Source organism: Zalophus californianus, chromosome 16 (assembly GCF_009762305.2).
Source record: "Zalophus californianus isolate mZalCal1 chromosome 16, mZalCal1.pri.v2, whole genome shotgun sequence".
NCBI classification, from domain to species: domain Eukaryota; kingdom Metazoa; phylum Chordata; class Mammalia; order Carnivora; family Otariidae; genus Zalophus; species Zalophus californianus.
In genome coordinates, this window is record NC_045610.1 from 24,171,503 (window position 1) to 24,192,127 (window position 20,625).

The 20,625-nt window shown below is 40.2% G+C and overlaps 1 protein-coding gene across 12 annotated transcripts in view; it reads left to right on the forward strand.

Annotated features, from left to right (window-relative positions):
• The window catches only part of ACACA (acetyl-CoA carboxylase alpha), a 280,816-nt gene that overhangs the window by 203,658 nt on the left and 56,533 nt on the right, over nucleotides 1-20,625 (forward strand). For all 12 annotated transcript variants that reach the window (XM_027626351.2, XM_027626358.2, XM_027626350.2 and 9 more), the window contains 4 exons: nucleotides 482-751; nucleotides 4,417-4,514; nucleotides 8,880-9,000; nucleotides 9,574-9,684. In XM_027626351.2, the coding sequence (XP_027482152.1) occupies nucleotides 482-751; nucleotides 4,417-4,514; nucleotides 8,880-9,000; nucleotides 9,574-9,684 (600 nt within the window). The remainder of the gene's footprint in view (nucleotides 1-481; nucleotides 752-4,416; nucleotides 4,515-8,879; nucleotides 9,001-9,573; nucleotides 9,685-20,625) is intronic.

The following is a 20,625-nucleotide window of genomic DNA, read 5'->3' on the forward strand; positions in this document are numbered from 1 at the left end:
TCCTGTCAAATCCTAGAGAACAGTAAAAGGATCCAGGATCACAAAAGTGGTGTAGTCCATGGCAGGTGATTCTCTTGCTGCTCTCCTCACATGTGTAAGAAGTTTTTCAGAAAGACTCTCACAGAAGATGGACCTAGTGTCTTAGTAGATAGGGTGGTAAGTTAGGGAGTTTGGGATTTAAATTCCTGCACCATGGCATTCTTCCACATGTATCCTGAGTATGTTTAGACTTCGGTTTTTCCATCTTTAAGTAGATCGAAACAACTGTGAAATACATAGTAAACCAACTATTCTCACCATAACCTAGAGAAGTGTGCTAGAATGTTTGTTTTAGCTTCCCACAGGAAACTTGGCTCTTCAACACTACATATTTTTACATGAAGGCTGTGTCTAAGGTATAGTCTGATACGTTCAGGGAACCTGAAAAAAAAATTCTGCATGTAAGAAGCTTCTATTTATTTGTTTCTCTCTGTCTTTGCAGATTGGCATGGTAGCTTGGAAAATGACCCTTAAAAGTCCTGAATACCCAGAAGGCCGAGATATCATTGTTATTGGCAATGACATCACATACCGAATTGGGTCCTTTGGGCCCCAGGAGGATTTGCTGTTTCTCAGAGCTTCTGAGCTTGCCAGGGCAGAGGGTATCCCACGCATCTTTGTAGCAGCCAACAGTGGAGCAAGAATTGGACTGGCAGAGGAAATTCGTCATATGTTTCATGTGGCCTGGGTAGATCCTGAGGATCCTTACAAGGTACAGACTAAGCAAAGATAAAACTTCAAGACAATACATGGTTGTGTGTGTGTGCACATGCATGTGTGTGTCTACACGAATAAATAGGTTGGGGGAGAGGTAGAGGTTTAAGTTCAAAAGTCAGGACTTAGAGTGAGCCATAACCGTGTTGGAGACAAATTATCTCTCAGTATATTCACCTAGTTTTTTTTCCTCCAGCTTTGAAATAGATTGCTGTTTCTTGGGTTGAACACAAGAGGAAATAGATATACATTCAGCATGAGACATGCTAAGCCAGAAATATCTATCTTTAAACTATTCCACTGTGGCTTCCAGAACTTATGTTCAGTCATTTACAAATGCCCTTACATCCTCAGCTTCTTCTCTGATTGTTCTCTACTTGAAATCTGCCTGTCCTCTAAAGACCCTGCTTTCCCTGTAGCCCTCTTAAAGAGTGACTGATATCTCTCTTCTCTCTTACCCTTGTCCTGCTGAGCCTGGAGAGGCAAGAGTGTCTTCTTTGTGCCTCATCACTACTTCCAGACCCTTCTACCCCACTGTTCTCTCTGAAAATGCCCATCTTCAAATCTCATGTCATCAGACTGTGCCACACCACCACTTATTAGAGTGGTCCCCACCTCTTTGGTCACTCCTTCTCATTCTTTGCATGTCTTAGTTGCCGGCACATTGTCACTTGCTCCAATACAACAAGCCCTGTTACAATTCTTGATGACTTCCATATTCAGGTAGATGATCCATCCCATAATCCAGCCTCTTAAATCCTTGACTTCCTGTCCTCCACCCCAGCTCAGCCTCTTCTTCCCCATGATCTTAATTTCAACCATCCCTTTCTTTGCCTCCATCCTCCTTACATCCTCAGCTTACATTCTAGGGTCAATCATAGGTTAATCATTATAATCATATCATAATCGCCACCTTCCCTACACCCTCAACTCTCTTTGCTTCTCTCCTCATTCTGCTCACTCTGTCTCTTTACAAAAACCTTATTTAAATCCAGTATTCTCCGTTTACTCACATATGTGAACCAGCATAGCTGAATGCTGATAGAGAAAAATATCCAGTGCTATAGACTGGTCTTACTTTAAATTCATTTATGAACCTCCCAAATGACAATTTCACATCTTCTCCTCTCTCCTTAAACTTCCAAAACCCTCTTGCCCCATCGTCCCTCTTAGCTGACAACCTTGCTCCCCAATTCACTGAGGAATTGGAAGGAACAAGAAGAGAGCATTCACAGGCTCCCACATATCTGCATCTGTGCCTTTATTCTCTGCATCTCCCCTGTACTTTGGATGAACAGTCCCTGCTCCAATCTAAGGCCAGTCACTCTTAGATGCTTAACCCTTCCCTTCTTACATCCTCATTTTTTCCCCATACTAAGTCTACCCTCTTACCTCACAAATAGCACTCCATTCACTATCCTTATTGACAGCAAAGCTGCTTAAAAGCGTTGTCTCTTCTTGCTATCTCCAGATACTCTCCTCCCATTCCTTTGGAACCCACTTCAGTTAGGCTTGCACCCTCACCAGGCCACTGAAGCTGCTTTGTCAGGGTCACCATGGGTTCCATACTGTGAAATTCTGTCATGACTCTCAGTCTTCATCTGAGTTATTCAGTGTCTCAGCAGCCTTTGACACAGTTGGTCACTCCTTCATCCTTGAAATACTTTCTCCTCTTGGCTTCTAGGCCCCATAGTCTCCTTTTATCTTCTTAACTGCTCCTCAGTTTCCTTCACTGAGACATCTTTTAAATGTAAGAGTGGGCGCCTGGGTGGCTCAGATGGTTAAGCGTCTGCCTTCGGCTCAGGTCATGATCCCAGGGTCCTGGGATCGAGTTCCGCGTCGGACTCCCTGCTCCTTGGGAGCCTGCTTCTCCCTCTGCTTCTCTCTCTCTCTCTGTCTTTCATGAATAAATAAATAAAATCTTTAAAAAAAAAATAAATGTAAGAGTGTTTCAGGGGATGATGGAAATATTCTATATTTTGATTGTGGGGGTGATTTCCCAAGTATCCACATTCGTCCGAACTCATCACCCTACAGTACTTAAAATCAGTGAATTTTATTGCATGTAAATTATGCTTCAATAGAATTCATATTAAAAGTGTATGGAAATTGTTAGTGACTGTGTTTCTTTTTGGGGTGATGGCAATGCCCTAGAATCAGAGAGTGGTGATGGTTGCACATCAGAATATATGAAAAACTACTGAATTGTTCATTTTAAAATGGCCAGTTTTGGGGCGCTTGGCTGGCTCAGTTAGTGGAGCATGCGACTCTTGATCTCAGGGTCGTGAGCTCAAGCCCCACATTAGGCGTAGAGCTCACTTAAAAAAAATATGTCCAGTTTTATGTTACATGAATTTTAACCCAAGGCCCTACATAGCTTGGCCTTCCAATACCACCCTCCCTCATTTCTTGCTGCAGACAGTCTCACTCCACGCTGGCTCCACAGGCCTGCTTACTTTTTCTGGAACTGCATGAGGCACACTCATGCCTCCACACTTCGGCACCTACAGTTCCTTCTGCCTAGAATTCCACCCCCCACCCTCCCCACCCCTGTCCTGATATCATCATGTTTTGTTTCCTTCTCTTCTTCAAGGCCTTACTCAATGCCACTTTCAGTGAAGCCTTCCCTTGACTTTTCTTTCTACAAGTTCAACTCTTGCGATGCTCTTTTTTCTTTTCCTTAAACACTATTCTTATTAATATTATATGTTTTATTTATTTGTGTATTTTCTGTCTCACTAGAACATAATAAGTTCCATAAGCCTGGGAAATTTTGTCTGTTTTGTTCATTCCTGTTTTTCCAGTGTCTAGAACACTTGCCCGTAAGAGGCACTCAGTAAATACGTGGTCACTGACATACTAATGACCCTCAGCACTACAAGGTTCTTGTCATAAGTCATACAAATTCAGTGACAGATTCATGTCTCTTGCATGTTGTGCTCACTGTGGGACAAATTCATTGAGTTAAACACTGGCATAATTTCTCACAGTATTTAAAACGTCTTCTGCTGCTTGCTTGCTTTTTTTTTTTTTTGACTGCGTGACTGATTCACTTAAGTTAAACACATACAGCCTATAAACCTACTTTGTGAGTGTGTGTATGAATAATTACAAAAAGTATAATTTTTTAAATGTAAATAGGAATTACAAGTTGTTTATTGAAAACAGCAAAAGGCATGAATTCAGTGTTCACTGATGATTATCACTGCATAAAGTTCTGATTTTAATATTGCCTTCCCAGTTTTATGATCCTTTCAATTATCTCTTACCTGTTGATATTTTGATGGTACTATGATTTGAGAAAGTAAAGAATAGTACTCCAAAGAGTTCTCTTATTTTGTGTTGATATCTTTAATAGAGGTGTCACAAAAGATCAGAAAATGACCCTTTTAACCCAGATGAAAATGAAATGGATGGAATATACTTGCAGTTGTAGCTACAAGATACCTTGTTTCAAGGACAGTCAGTGACTGGAGAAATAGGCACCTTCCATCTTTCAAAGTAGAACTGTCTCTGCTGGTATTCCATTAGACAGTAACTGTAAGAAGCGATGTGGCAATTTAAAGTTAGCTTTGGAACAAGCTGTGTTATGCATGCTCTGTGGTGTCTTCTGGTTATGTGCTGATGGCAAATAATGAGTTAGAAACTATTTGTGCTCCACAGGGATACAAATATTTATATCTGACCCCTCAGGATTATAAGAGAGTCAGTGCTCTCAACTCTGTCCATTGTGAACATGTAGAGGACGAAGGAGAATCCAGGTAAGTATATATGTAGTAGAACAATTTGGCCATGGATTAAAGATAGGAGAGTATGATCATTTCTTCCTCACTGTGCCGCTGATCATGACCTTGAAGAGCAATGAAGATTGCTTGTTACATAATCTGGAGGTCTTAGGTTTGTATCATAGGTCTACTACTAATTAGCTGAAAGACCTTATTGATTGATTGAGGTTTTTAAAGTTTTTTTTTTTTTTTTTGAGAGACAAAGAGTGTGTGTGAGGTGGGGAGGGGCAGAGGGAGAAGCAGACTCCCCGTCGAGCAGGGAGCCCAATGTGGGACTCGATCCCGGGACTCCAGGGTCATGACCTGAGCCGAAGGCAGTCGCTTAACCAACTGAGCCACCCAGGCGCCCCGATTGATTGAGGTTTTTAAATTATGTTTATAATATTTATTCATTTTAGAAAAGTTGGAACATGTGAATAATTATGAAGAAATAAAAACCAGCTACAATCCTACCGAGAGATAACAATTTTTTTTTAAGATTTATTTATTATTTTAGAGAAAGAGAGAGGGTGCATGTTCGAGCAGGGGGAGGGGCAGAAGGAGAGGGAGAGAGAAAATCTACAGCAGACTCCCCGCTGAGCACAGAGTCCCACATGGGCCTCGATCTCATGACCCTGAGATCATGATCTGAGCTGAAATCAAGAGTCAGACTCTTAACCAACTGAGCCACCCAGGTGCCCCAAGAGATAACAATTATTAATGTATATTATATTCTTGCTGTCTTTTCTGTATATATATGCCTTCTTTCTGCATAATCAGAATCATAATAGAAAAACTCTTTTGTAATTTGTTCTTTTCACTAAAAACTATTTTGGGGGAAATTTTGTGTATTCTTAAAATATTGTATGAGAATATGATATTTAATGGCTTCATAGTAATTTATCATAATAGATATTTTGTTTTGAACTTTCAGACTATTTGCACTATTTACTGCTATATTCCTGGGCTAAATTTTTTTTTATAGAAACTTTTAGGAATATCTCTCATTATTCCCTTTGGGCTAATTTCTAAAAGTGGAATTACTGGCCAAAAATATGTCTATTTTAAAGATTTTTTTGATAAATTCACATTGCCCTCCCAAGATCTGCACTCCCAGCAGCAATATGTGATAGTATGTTCTTCCCCTTTAATTTTTCTCCACCCTTGCCAATATTGATTATTGTCAATTAATAAAAGAAGATTAAAACAGCAATTATTTTAACTGGTACTTTTGAATACTAGTGAGGTTGAACATTTTTACAATCTATCTGCAAGTATTTTCCGGAATGTTAATCAACTACTCCAACACCATTTATTGAATAATGCATGCTTTCCTCACTTTTATAATAATCTCAACTCAATTACTAGGCTTTGTATTGGTTTTTTGTGCTGTCTGTTCTTGAGCTAATGCCACATTATTTTAATTATTCTAATGGGGCAGATTTCCCCACATTCTTAATTTTTCCCCCATGTTTTATTAGCTATTTTTATCTTTTTATATTAGATTCATTTTTTTAATTACCAAAAACTTTCCATAATGATTTGATTCAAGTTACATTTACAAATTAATTTAGGAAGATCTGACATCTTCATAATGTTAACTCTTCCCAGCAAGAAACGTGGAACATGCTTTTCCATTTTTTCAGGTGCATCTTTTAAAGTTTTGTGATTTTCTTCATATAGGTTATGCCAGAAGTTCCCAGTCTTTCTTGATTCATAACACCCTTGCTGTTTCAGTAATGTTTTCATAGGACCTTTGGGCTAAAAGTTATACCCAATATTTCTGTTTATTAATAGTCAGACGCAAACAACTTCATAAGTATTTATACTCTAACAATAATTATTTGGGAAGTATCATGCACATAAATGGAAAGGTTTTTTTTTATTTTTAAATAATTACAGTTAAGTAATTGATTAAGTAATTTTACTTACTAATGGGGTATCTCCATCTATACGAAATCTCAAGACTTAAATTCAACTTGTATGTAGCCACCCTTGTTTCTTGTTCTGCACTGATTTTTGTGCAGAACTTGTTTTTTGGTTTTTTTTGTTTGGTTTTTTTTCACAGAAACTGAAAACCCAGCTTTGCAAAGATAGGACATTGTCAAAAGGAGTGTAGCATTATCTACTAATTATGAACTACCTAAATGTAGTAGTTCATGTGGAATCCAACAGATATTCCATATCAGAGTGTTTCCTCTCACATATTTAAAATATCCCGCAGTGCCCCTGGCAGTTCACCGTGACACCAGAGGCACCGTGGTGCACCATATGGGTATAATGGGATTTTTGTCATTTTTTAAATGTTTATTCCTAAGTATTTTGCACTTTTTCTTGCTATTCTGAATGGGATTCCCCCTCCTCATTATATTTTTTGACACTTTATTACTGATATTTTTTAAAGCTATTGATTTTGTGGGGCGCCTGGGTGGCTCATAAGCATCTGCCTTCGGCTCAGGTCATGATCCTGGGGGACCAGGATCAAGCCCTGCATTGGGCTCGCCATCGGCAGGGAGTCTGCTTCTCCCTCTATCCTCCCCCGTCTCATGCTCTCTCTCTCTCTCTCAAATAAATAAAATCTTTTTTTTAAAAAAAAGCTATTGATTTTGCATATTGCTTTTGTTAAAGCAAAACATTTTTCTTCTCAGCTACAGTTTCCTCATCTGTAAAATGAAAATCAAGTAAATTAATATATGTAATGTCCTCAGCACAGCACTGAGTACATAGTAAGCAGTCAAAAGTCCTGGCCACTATTATCTGTAATAATGGAGAGGATATTACCTATTACACTGGATTGCTGTGAGGATCAAAAATCATACGTATTTATGAATGTGTTTTTTTAATTGTATTACACTACACAAAGATTTTTATTACAAATAACATAAAATTTAGGACTACTTCAAACAATGATAGTCTTAATGGTAGAAGACTCAGATCATAGAGCAGAAAATGGGAAATTTGTATTCTTTTTCATGTAATAAAAAGGGAGAAGATGTCACTTAAGTCATGAATACTGAAGCGGTATGTAGTCCTTAGGAGGGAAAAGATCTGCTTTGCAGGGAAGGCTGACTGGATCTATGAGTGTTTGTGACTACATGGCATGTGAGCCTTCCAGAAAGGACACATTAAGCCCCCTTCCAATTACTGTGGCCCATTAACCCCTTAAGGGAGATTAGCTTTGCCTGCACCATAACTCTAGAATTTAGAACCTAGATGCAGAGCAAAAGGAAGAATTGGAGAATTCCTGGGAGAGGCTAAAAATAGAAAAGCAAGGGAATCTGGGAAGCAAAGATGCAAAGCCAGAGACCAAGGGCAAGGACAAAGGGAAGGAATTGGTGGAAGGTTAGAAGTAAAGAAAGAAGGGAACAGAAATATGAGGGCAAAAAAGTAGTTTAAGAGCCACCATGGGAAATTTATTTATTATTTCAATGTATTAAACCATGCCCAGTGCCAAGCTTTCTGGGTACACACAGAACAGTAAATAATATACACCCATCTCTACTTCCAACTTTGTATTTTTCCTTTCTTTTATTAGTTGCATTCCCCATCTCCCACTTCCCATTATCAGCTATCACTCCTAAATTCCCTGCCAAGAAGACAGATGAGTGGCTCCCACTGGATCCACAGGATGCTTTCTGGACAACTTGACCAGTATTTCACTTCCACACACATTCCACCTGCCCCTCCAGAACACTAGAGCCAGGACCCCTCCTGTAGGCACGTGATATTTACAAAAGAGCAGGAATGGGCATGTACTATTTTGATCTTACCCTTAGTCCTGTCTTGGAAAGAGAAAGGATTTTTTGACTTGAGAAATTGGGCTGAGCATTCTCACTCGGCCTCTGAATTTTTTTTTTTATTCCTTTGTAACATTTATCTAAAATTGTTGATTTAATGGCTGTTGCTGATTATAGAGAAATCTACATTGACCCCACTTTTAAGAAACTTGTCCTAGAAAATAAGAGAGGGCATCTAAAATTGGAGCGCCATCTATGTGTCAAGCCCTTTCTTTGTTGCTTTAATTTAACTCTCATGTCAGCCCTTAGAGGTAGACATTATCTCCATTTTACAGAAGTTACTATTATCCCCAGAGTTACATGGCTGCATGTGTCAGAGCAGGGATTTAAGCCTGTCTACTTAATTTCAGAGTTTGCTCTTTCTGCTATACTTTATTGCTTCCAGCAAAAACAGGCACCAAGCTAAGGAGGAAAGATAAATGAATGAAAAGTATAAGAGTATAGAGCACTGGCTTTAAATGAGCTTTCAGGATGCTTTTAGTAGCCTTTTAATGGTGATTGTTATTTTAATGGATTGTTATTCTTGGATTTAACCTTTATAATTTGGCATGGCTATATCCAATAGGTACAAGATAACTGATATTATTGGAAAGGAAGAGGGACTTGGAGCAGAGAACCTTCGAGGCTCTGGAATGATTGCTGGCGAATCCTCATTGGCCTATGATGAGATCATCACCATCAGCCTGGTAAATCTTAACGGAATATAACATTTTTGAAGAACTGACTGTGTGACTAGGAGTTATTTTTGTCCCATCTCTGTATTCAGTCCCAAATGAGAACATTTCTTAAAAATTATACTACAATTTGATTTTAACTGTGCATGGTAATGTAAATAATTTAATTTCCCAGATAAGCCTAGCTCCTCATTTTAGCCTTTAGTTTAACTTATTTCTCTAAACAGAGCTGTAACACCTTGAATTTCTTTTTGTACTACTTTCCTTGTTCTTACCTTTAGTGTAGATGCCAAGCGTCTGTGAAACAGGCAAAAGTATAAGAGAAGTAAAGGGCCTGTGAACCTTTAAGTGTCTAATACTTGTATCATTCAGCGATTTCTGTATCTTTTCTTTGACCAGGGAATTGTGGGGTTTAATATTATTAACCAAACTTTGCAGAAAGCAGTATTTTTTTCTGTTAATGTGGATTTTATACATCTGTGCCTTAGTTCTTACACTTTGGAAAGGACATAAATATGTGACGTGGAGAATTTCTTCTTCTCTCTCTCCCCTCCTTTTTTTTTTTTTTTTTAATTCTTTTTGAAGGTTACATGTCGGGCCATTGGGATTGGGGCTTACCTTGTCCGGCTGGGACAGAGAACCATCCAGGTTGAAAATTCTCACTTAATTCTGACCGGAGCTGGGGCCCTCAATAAAGTAAGTTTCTAGGGTCTGGGAGAAGTATGTGAAGCTGTTTGAAGATGATTCTGAATTCTTAATTCTAGACCCTGATTAAGGAGAAGCCATTCAGGCCATGCCTCCCTCAATCTATTTCCCTCTCCCTCCATCTTTCCTGCCCATCACCTTGCTTACCTATTCATTCATTCATTTGTTGTATTCAACAAATATTTTGAGGACCTACTATATGCCAGGCACTGTTCCAAGCCCTGTGGACATGTTCATGAACAAACCATATAGAATCCTTGCTCTGAAGGGTTTACATTCTAGTGTCTTTCTAGAAAGACAGAGAATTAATTGAATGCTTTTTTTTCTGCCCTCCTTCCCTTTCTCTCATCTATGAATAAGTGAAGAGATCTGTTCCCAGATGCGGAGCTGTCTCTGAAACATCTTCTGAACGTGTTGACAATATCACGTTTTAATGTTCTGAGAAATTTGTGAATGTACCTTTTAAAAAGGACACTTAACGGTGGTCCCTTGTACATAGAGGAAGTAATTGGTAAACATTGAATGGAGAGATGGGTGGACAGAAGCATGGATGGATTGCTGGGAAAGAGTATGACAAAGATTTATCATCCCTTTAAAAGAAATTCTTGTGCAAGATGCCTGGGTTGCTCAGTCGATTGGGTGTCTGACTCTTGATTTCGGCTCAGGTCATGATCTTGGGGTTGTGGGATCAAGCCCCGTGTCAGGCTCATTGCTCAGTGGGGAGTCGGCTTGAGGTTTCTCTCTCTCCCTCTGCCTCTACCCCTCTCCACCGTGCTCACCCTCTCTCTCTCTCTCAAATAAATCCTTAAAAAAGAAAGAAAGGAAGAAATTCTGTGCCTTTTCAATCTGAGCTCATAGGGGCTTTTCCAAAGGGGAAAAATAAAAAAAACAGTTTTTATTTTGGTGGTGAGGTCACGCTTGTAAGAGTGAAAACTATCTAAGAATACCTGGATATACAAAAGATGATGTAGTTCTGACTTCTCTGCAGACATAGGAAAATGATTTTCTCTCCAGAGCCAGGAATATGTAATAGTCTGGGACTGGCTGGCTGACCTTGTGCAACTCATATAACCTCTCAGCTCCTCTGCTTTCTTTGTCAAAGGGGGATAATAGTTTTACAAGCTTAAATGATGTGGTGAAGATCACATGAGAAAACATAAGTAAAAGTACCTAGCACCTGGCATAAAGTGTTGGTCCTCATTACAACTTCAGTTCCCTTTTCTTCTCTCTTAAATGATTTGGTGATTTATCTTGAGTTATATGCACATTGAATTGTATCGGATACTGGGTTTACTAAACTTGCACAAACTTTATCATGCCTTGACTTTCCAGTGTAAGGATAGGAATCAAGTGTTCTGTTATCTCGTTTTTTAAAAGCTGATACATCCATTGGTCCAGTTAGCTTTTGGAGTTGTCAGAAATGAGGAGAATCGTTTGATGTGATCAGTTTGCTCTCTACATTCATATAAGGTCTTCTCTGGGCTTGCTTTTCCCTCCAAGGATAGGCAAAGCCGTGCTAACGATGGCAAACTTGGATAGCCCACTCCCTTTTTGGAAAGTGGCTTAGAAATAAAGATTGTGAACTGCCACTACTGAAGGAGACTATTGCAGTGGGAGAAACTGCTGAGTCTTAATTTTTTTTAAATTGCTCTTTTGGATACCTTCTTAGGACGAGCTATTGATGAATGTTGAAAGAATTGTAGGTGCAGTTATCTGTAAGGGTGGAATTTAAAGAAGACACCTATATTCCTATTATGTTCCCATACTTGGACAAAGAGCTAATTTCTGAAATGTATTTCATTACATTTTCTTATTTTCTCCCTAATAACGTGTTATACACAAAGAATAATACAAAAATACAATAATACAAAAAGCAAAGATGTTGTTGCTGGGGGTTTTTGTTTTTTGCCTAAAAACTTGCTCGTTGAATTTCATTTGTGCCATAAAGAAAGCATTAGGGAATTTTTCTTAAAATCTGGTTGAATTGTTCTGATCAGATTTATCATGTTCCCCCTCTTCCTCGCCTACAGGGCTGCCTGTTGAAGGAGAAGTGTAGTTGTAGGGAAAAGACGAGGAAAGCTGTAGCGGTAACTTACCAAACAATGCTCCTTTCCAGAAGGACATGATCATTTGTAGCTGAAGGGAGTGATCAAGTTATAGAGGTTACCTAATCCTGCTCTGCCTGCTTCACTGTCTTCACGTCAGTGCCTCTTAAGTACACAGACATGTTGTTGGAAGACACCCGATTTCATGCAGATTCATTCAGAATGTCCTGTGTGCCCCTTCGCCTATCCAGTATGAAAAAGGACACTTATATGGAAGCTGTGCGCTTAGATTGCTTCCTCCGACCCACTCCTTTTGCATGTTCTGTCTTTGTGTACAGTGGTGTCTTTCGACATCTCTGTTTGCCTTTCTGTAGGAATCTCTCTGTCTCTATGGGTGTGTGCAGGTCACTTTGTGAGTCTCTTCCTGGGTGAGTGCTGGTCTCCCTGTCTCTTTGTGTCTGTATCTTGCTTCTAGATCCCTCTCTTTCTCTCTGTGTGCCTCCCTGAGTATCCATGTGTGAGGAAGTCTTTGTGTGTGTCTGAAAACACTGTAGAGCCTTCTTAAGCCTTGACCATTTTGTTCGGGTATGTGCATACCTGTGCAAACTGGAAATGTAGGTGGTATATGCAAGCTTTGAGACTGTAAACATTTGACCCCCACCTTTTTGAGTCTTCATCCTTTATGTTAAACATTGGGGTGAAGAATAGGAAGGGAGGGGGTGTGCAGAGGTTGTAGGAAAAAAGAAATCTGTGTGTGCAAGTGCCGATCCCGTTGACCCCTTTGAAAATTGAAATAATGATAATGCGCGTCTCCTGACTGCATCAAAGTATCAGCACATCAAAAGCCAGGAGGCATGAAATGCAAATGATAAAGTGAAAGCAGATGGATTGTGCATGATCGCCTGATGCCCAATGAATTTTAAAAGGTGCCGGTTTGCAAGGGGGGCGTTGGGTGGGGGTTGGGGGTAGGGGGACTGAAATAAACACGTTATCCCTGCAATTTTTTTTTTGTTCTTGACGCTCACTCCTGACAATATTTTTTTCACACTTGAGTGAACACCCACTCCATCTCTCTCTCCCTTTCTCCCTCTCTCTTTCTCTCTCTCTTTCTCTCTCCTCTCCAACACCCCCCCCCCACCTCTTACACGTCTCAGGTCATGTCGCTGCAGCTCCGGTGGAAATAATAAGATATAAACCACGAGGTTGTTATTTGCATAGAAATAGCATGGAGCCCCAGGCAGCAAGGGAGAAGGACACAGAGATCATTTGTCTAAAATTTTAATGAAAAGTTTTGCTGAGGCAGAGATTTTTTGAAACTTTCGTTCTCCCTGCTTTTCTCCTCCCCTCCCCACCCCCACACCCCATCACTGATTTGACTTAACATGGTTCAATTTGAAGAGAAAGGGTTGACACACCACATATCATACTCCTGTAATACAGCAACATGTAAATTGTTTGTTCCTTTAATAGATATGAAGCTGGAGAGACACACATTCCCAACTTAATACATTGCATGTATGCGTCAAGCTTTTATGGCCACACTCCATCTCACTGCACGTGTGATGTTGCCTGTCGTTAGCCGACCTGTTTTTAATTAGTTTAGACCTTCCTACCTTTTGCTTCCAAAGACTCCTACTTTTTGAAGGTTTTCTTTTTGTAACCAACAGTAGTAACCTGCAAATAAAATATAAATATTCTAGCGGTTTCCTGTTTCTTTACTTTCAGTGGTTTTACCATACATTTACACATTTTATTCATGGGCACCATCCTTTGCCACTGTGTCTTTGGTTCCAAAACCAGAAAGTGCTTCCCATATGTGTATTTTTGTCCCTTTCTCCTTGTTATCTCAGTATTTGTATAATCTCTTTCCTTGTCTATCTTGCTCTTGGTTGCCCATAGTTATTTGTAAAACGTTCAGAATATTACCAAGTTGAGAAATGCGGTACCTAGGTTTTCTTAAGTGCTGCAGAAGCAGATTTGCTATGTGAGCTAAAGGCAGTGGGCTGGTGATTAGAAGCAGTCTGGATGACTTTATTTGAAACTTAAATCAAGAACATCAGTCCAGCTACTTTCGACCTTCTGGGGTGAGCTAGTGGTGTCAGGACCGTTTTACAGATGGGAAGACTAAAACAGAGGTAAAGCAACTTGGTTCCATTGGCAGAGACTAAATCAGCATGAGAACATGAATTTCCATGTCCCCCAAGTTTCTTTCAAGATGGGCTCAGTTACCTGTGCTTAGTGTCCACAAGGCCTGAGAAGAGAAGATGGTCTGGTCATTTTCCTTTGCGTGCAAAAGTCATGAGCATGACGACATAACTAAGAGAAGCTTCCAAGGGTCTGCTATGTCATGTCACCAAGGTAGAACACCATAGGTTCCTAGCTCTACAAACTGTAGGCTGTAGGTGGCAGATGGCTCAGAATTCCTCACTGAGTGGTAAGGCAGACCTGATGGATGGGACAAACTACCCTGCTTGGAGGATGTCATGTTAGCCTGGCAAAGACAGCAACGTATGTGCTCGGGGCACTGGTAAGATGGGCCCTTAAGGGGCTGGGACAGTTTGTATAGCCACAAACTCCTAAGCCAAGGTGCCCCTGGATATATCCAGGAACTTTCAGATTTACTTCCCGCACCCCACTCTCTGTTCTCTGTTTCTATGCAATATCTTTAACATGACATTTGGTGGTAGGTAGGCTCAAAGGACTAGTACTGTAAGGGAACACTGATGTAAACGAGAGCTGCTAGTTCTCAGTCCATCCCCCAGACTTGGTGAGGTATACACAGAGAAATCAGAATTTGCGATTTATAGCCTGTCCTAACTGTCTATGGAGGTAGGCATGTGCCGGTGGCTGTGATAGATGGATTATAGATCCGTTTAGGAGTTGATATGTGACATTTTAAAGCTTCTCCTTTAGGGGAAAAAAATCCCATAATCTCGTCTCCCTTACCCCTGTTTCTACTGAATCTGCCAGGAAGAAAGAGATTATATGGTTGTGTGGCTAGGCTATATATGCCAGGGCTGTAGGGCCCTAATTCTAATGTTGCTTTTGAGACTTGATAGGAGTCCTTCTCTGGATCTCAGTTTCCAAACATATTTTTCTGTATCTGTGCAATATGAAATGTGAGGTTGTTGCTCACTTAGTTGGATACAGTATCGGAGTTCCTCCTACAAGCCCCTAGGACCAGGGACCTGTACTGTATATTCTCTGTACTCCCCCATGACTCTGTGACACACAACATGAAGAGAGTCATGGAGGCTCAAGAAGGGAAGGAGAGAGGGGCGCCTGGCTGGCTCAGTCGGTAGAGCATGTGACTATTGGTCTTGGGGTCATGAGTTTGAGCCCCACATTGGGTATAAAGATTACTTAAAAAAATAATAAATATATATATATATTTTTTAAAAGGAGGGATAATTTAGCTCTTGCCGTGAGTCAGCATTGTAACTTTCACATAACTTAAAGAGCTGGGATGATTAAGAGCGTGGACACTAGAGCCAAACTACCTGGGTTTAATTCCTGGCTCTGTCACCTACTAGTTGTATGACCTTGGGGGAATTTTCTTAACTTTTCTGGGTTACAGTTGTATTAACTGTTAAATGAGGATAATAATAGTACCTGTTTACCAGGTCTTGTGAGGATTAAATGAGTTAATATAAGTAAATCACTGACACTGTTGTAGTGTTCCCTAAGATGAATATAGAGTCCTTTCTCATTGCAACTCATGATCCAGGCCCTGGAAAGGAAATACAAACACAACATTCTCAATACTTTCTGATCCTTTGAGGGCAAAAATTCCTTTAAGAAAATGTTAGATGTCAGTCCTCGCCACGGCAGTACATTCATGAATTGACTTTCCCAATAGATGTTATCTAAAGACAATCACCGCACTTTGGAAAGCCATTAACGTCAGAGGCACCATGTTCAGTCCTGATAGGGTAGTATATGTGTCAGTCATCTGTCTACAGGAGTCCCCAAGGACTTGTTGATACAATAGCCCATAATCACTCTAAGGATCAGACCAGCAATTTGCATTTTTAAAAGTCCCTAACTACCTATTTTCACAATAGACAGTCCCTGTACTCTGGAAGCTCCAGATGGGGTTGCTTTCCTTTTTAAAGAAGGCATTTGAGCCTTTCCGAGTAAGCCTCACTTTAGTATTATGAATGAGTTGTCAGAAAGGATTGCAATGGGCACATCTCCTTAGTTTTTAAACCCTATTCCCCCATACCTCACACACACACACACACACACACACACACACACACACACACACACACACACACACGCAACACATGGGCAAACCTGACCCCGTTTGGGGGGTGATTTTATGTTTTATTTGATGTTCCTCAGGTTTGGTAGTTTCTCAGGGGGTTGTTTTGTGTTTCACCTTGGTTCCTCAGATACGTTTGACTCCATTAGTGAGTCATTGTGATCTGCCCTCAGCCTGATCCTCTGGTTTGGAGATCTTGCAGGGTAGAATTTCCCTTCAGAGCTCCATTAGAGACATTGCCTCTGACCAAGAGAGCCCTGTGTAGGTATGGTGGCTTGGAGACTACTGACTTGGGAGAACCTCAAATAAGTATCAATACTGAACTTTTAGATGAAGTGAAAGTTCTGAGGCCCTGCCTGAGGCATTAAATACAGACTCAGGAATTATCCTGTTTGACAGCCTCTTAAAATTTGCTCAAACTTCTTGAAGTTACAAAACCTTTAGATTGAAAAAAAAAAAAAAAGCAAACAAAAACTTTTGATCATTGCCCTCCCTGCCATTTACTAGGTAAGTAACTTTGGGCTTTCATCTATTTGGGCCTCAATTTCCTCTTTATAAAACACATTTCCCACCTTAAGGTGAAGACCAGAGGATCTGTTTATCTTAAATTCTCTTTAATTTCTAGTATTCTTTTATGCTGTGAAGATGTATATTAATTTGTATCCAGGGAACCATGTTAGGCTGGAGCAGGGAGAGGATAGATTGGGGATGAAGGTGATTAGGATCTAAAAGAATTGCTACATATTAGGGCGTGATATACTAGAAAGGTTACATATTAGTGATATGTGAAGTTATTACATAGTAGCAAGATTAGGAATGGGAGTGTAAAGCATAATTATTGAAAAATTTGTTCATCTCATTTCTTATCCATATTACAAAAACATAAATGCCACATAGTAGTGATGGTGGTAATGTTACTATTGATGACAGCAAGTGGCCATAGAATTATAATTATTGGGAGTGGAAGATCCCCAAAAGTCCAACCACCCAACCATTGTTTGAATTTCCCCTGTAACACCACTGCCAAATATTCATTCGTTTATGCTTGAAAAACCCAACAGAAGGGGAGCTCGGTACTCTATGGCCCAATCCCTTTCATCTATATGAAGTTCTTACATTTAGCTATAGTCTGTTCCTTTGCATAAACAGACCAAGTCCTCTTAAAAAGTAATGTTCAAAATTAGCAAAGCATCTCCCAGTGTTGTGGTGTAACAATGTGTGGAATTGAGTGGAACCAAAATCTTTCCCATGTACTTTGCTTTCAGAGTCTGGCCTTGTCTTAAGAACAAATGTAGTAAAGATGAAAATGCTATCCAAAGATAGAAAGGAAACTGGATTAATAAATAACATTCTTGCCCTCCAAAACTGTGAAATAAGTAGGAATTACAAGAGAAACAGCTAAAACTTACACCATTTGGATGTACTCTGTAGAATGTTGGGGGTCTGCTGCACAGTGTTATGCAAGGCTTTATGAGCCTGATTATCTCCTACTTCCCCACCACCTGCCTTGTTGACCCTATACATGGTTGGAGGATGTTTTCTTGGGTGCTGTGTATTTACATACTGGTCAAAACTCACTGGGCCCAAAGTTAGGTAGTACTTATTTCAGCAATCAGTAAAGGTAATGTAGACTGAGGTACTCTAAAGCCCTAAGGGCATACAACCAAATCTAAAATGCTGGAATGTATTTCCCTTTCACCTCAGTGAGCAGTCTCCGGCTCACTTTCTATGTGTGCACCTTTGTCATCTCTCTGCCCTATCTTCAGAGTGTCCATTTGAACTTCCAGGATTGTGCTGCTTTTTGAGTATTGGAGTGAAGAAATGCCTCTCACAGGTTCTGTGGCATGCAGGGTCTCTGCACTTTCTGCCTCTAACAAAACATTGTCCCTGAACTCAAGCTAAGTGCCCTCTCAGGACTGTGAGCATGATCCCTTAGGCAGAGCAGCTCAGCTTCTTCATTTTCCAGTCAGTCATGTGTTACACCTTCTTATGCTGGATTTTCTTCACCTTTCTCTCCTTCTATAAATGTTCATAGCTCTGTCTTTGCAAATTAGTGTTCACTGGAAGCTTTGCTATTCCATTTACCCTTCTCTCCTCCCTTTAACCTTTCTTCTCCCCAGCCCCAGCCTGAAACCCAAGTAAATTAGCTTCTCACCCCTGCCCCCCAGTTTAAAAAAAATAAATAAAAGAACCATACTCCTCCAACAGTATCTGTTCTTGGATTTGCAGTCAGCAGCCATCTCCAATAACCATCAGGCTGTCAGCTTTGCAGCTCCCCACTACCTCCCACCTCCCCCATCACTCACCAGAGGAAAAAGAGAGCCAGAGCAAGAGCTTGAAATATATCATGCAATAGTGTATCATGAATTTGTTGTGAATCACAGCAGTGAAGCAGGTTTATTTATTTCTGAGACCTTAAATCAATACAAAGTAGGTCTCTTAGTTCTGAAGCTGGGATGGAGTGTGAAAAAATGAGCCCATTGTACTCTTAAAACTTTGGGGAAAGGAGATGACAGCTATATAATTCCATTTACCAGGCACTAGGGGCTTTAATGTGAAGGTGACAGGGAGCTCTTTGTGCATTTAGAGCACCATATCTTCTAAATAAAAGATCTGTAGACTTGATAGTGGAACATAGCTCCAAGTTTAATAATCTCCAAGCATTAGACCGAGCCAGTATGTTCCCAAGTCAGAGAGTTCCCCCCCAAACACTCATAAATTAAAAGTGCAAGAACTGCACACGTTGGTAGATTAGGAATGCAAGGACTCTGGTCTTTCCTAGCAGAAAGACAGACCTGGGCTGTGGCTGTGCACAGGCTGCTGTGTGAATATGATAAAGACGCAGGAAACGAGACTATTTAGAAACCTGGCTCCTGGCTGTTCATCATTCTAGGGAAAGTCCCCTATGCCGGATCCAAATTGAGCTATGTCCCCTCTCACTCAGAGTGGCCATCTTCGCACATCTAATCAGCTAATGTACACAGGAGTGTTGAATTATGAAAGGAGAAGCTTTAAGAGCTGGTTAGATTGAACTACAGATTACCATGCCCAAGCGTCAAGTTTTTCTGGTTGATTCTTGACTGGTTCCTAATTTTAATGTCTCAGTGTCTGGAATTTAAGCCTTTCAAAATAGTGCACATAAGAGAAATTGAGAAATCAGTGTTATTAAGGAAAAGAACCCACCCAAATTTCACTAACAGCAAAAGATGCAAATCTGAGAAGTGAAGACCATTGGAACATATAATCAAGTTTTGAGTATCTTCATTTTCTATCTGACCCATTGATAAAATATGCCTTTTCTCAACAGATAAAGCAGGTTTATGCAGCTCAGTAGAGCAACTCTAATATAATATGACTTTATATTAGATAGAGTTACTAGCTTAATTCAGGCTCAGGTAAAGAATTTTGAAAGAAAAACCCAGTGTCTGCACTGGGGAAAACTAAAAGGATGGGAAAATTGAACCACTCATTTTGCTTAAGGAAGTTGCTACACATTTATAACACTAATATGGAAGATTTCTTTTGCTTCTCATAGTTCAGCTTGCTGAAAATAGAAGTCAAAGCTGAGTTTTTATAGAGCACTAAGAATTACGGCAGTTCACCTGCATTTACTGCATGCCAGTTATGTGTAAAGTTCTGTTCTTGTGCTGGGGGGCATACAAAGATGATTTCTGCTTTCATGGAGCTTCAAATTTAGACTTGAAAGACAGTAAACAGGCTTTTCACGTGTTCTAAGGGTAAAAAAATAAAATCGCTGCCCACCCTACGTAAATAAGAAAACACAAACAAAAAGTTGCCGAGATGAACAGTTGGTGCTACTCCACGAGAAGCCGGGCCCCAGCAAGCACCGAACTCTTTACCTAGCCACTGGTGGGCCCAGGTGGTCAGTCACACAGCCCTCTGCCTTTCCACACCAACCTCATGTCTTCTGTCCTCGTCAGAAACTCACTGGGATCTTTAAAAAACTTTTCCATCTTTTGAAAACATCTGATAGAAGAATGTTATTGAGAATATATGAAGAATTCTCACAATTATAAGAAAACAACACAGTCATTTTAAAAATGGGCTTAATTTGGGGCACCTGGGTGGCTCAGTCAGCTACACATCCGGTTCTTGATTTGGGCTCAGGTCATAATCTCAGGGTCATGGGATGGAGCCCCACGTTGGGCTCCATGCTCAGTGGGGAGTCTGCTCAAGATTCTCTCTCTCCCTCTGCCCCACCCATCCCACACTCACTCACTCTCTAAAATCTTTTTTAAAAAGTAAAAAGTGGGTTTAATTTAATTAATTTTCTTAAGAAATTTGAACAGAGGGCGCCTGGGTGGCTCAGTTGGTTAGGCGACTGCCTTTGGCTCAGGTCATGATCCTGGAGTCCCGGGATCGAGTCCCACTTTGGGCTCCCTGCTCAGCGGGGAGTCTGCTTCTCCCTCTGACCCTCTTCCCTCTCGTGCTCTCTATCTCTCATTCTCTCTCTCTCAAATAAATAAATCTTAAAAAAAAAAAAAGAAATTTGAACAGACATTTCATCAAAAAAGCTATGAGGATGGTAAATGAGCACATGAAAGGTTGCTTATCATTAGGGAAATGCAAATTTAAAACCACAATTAGGCACCACTAAAA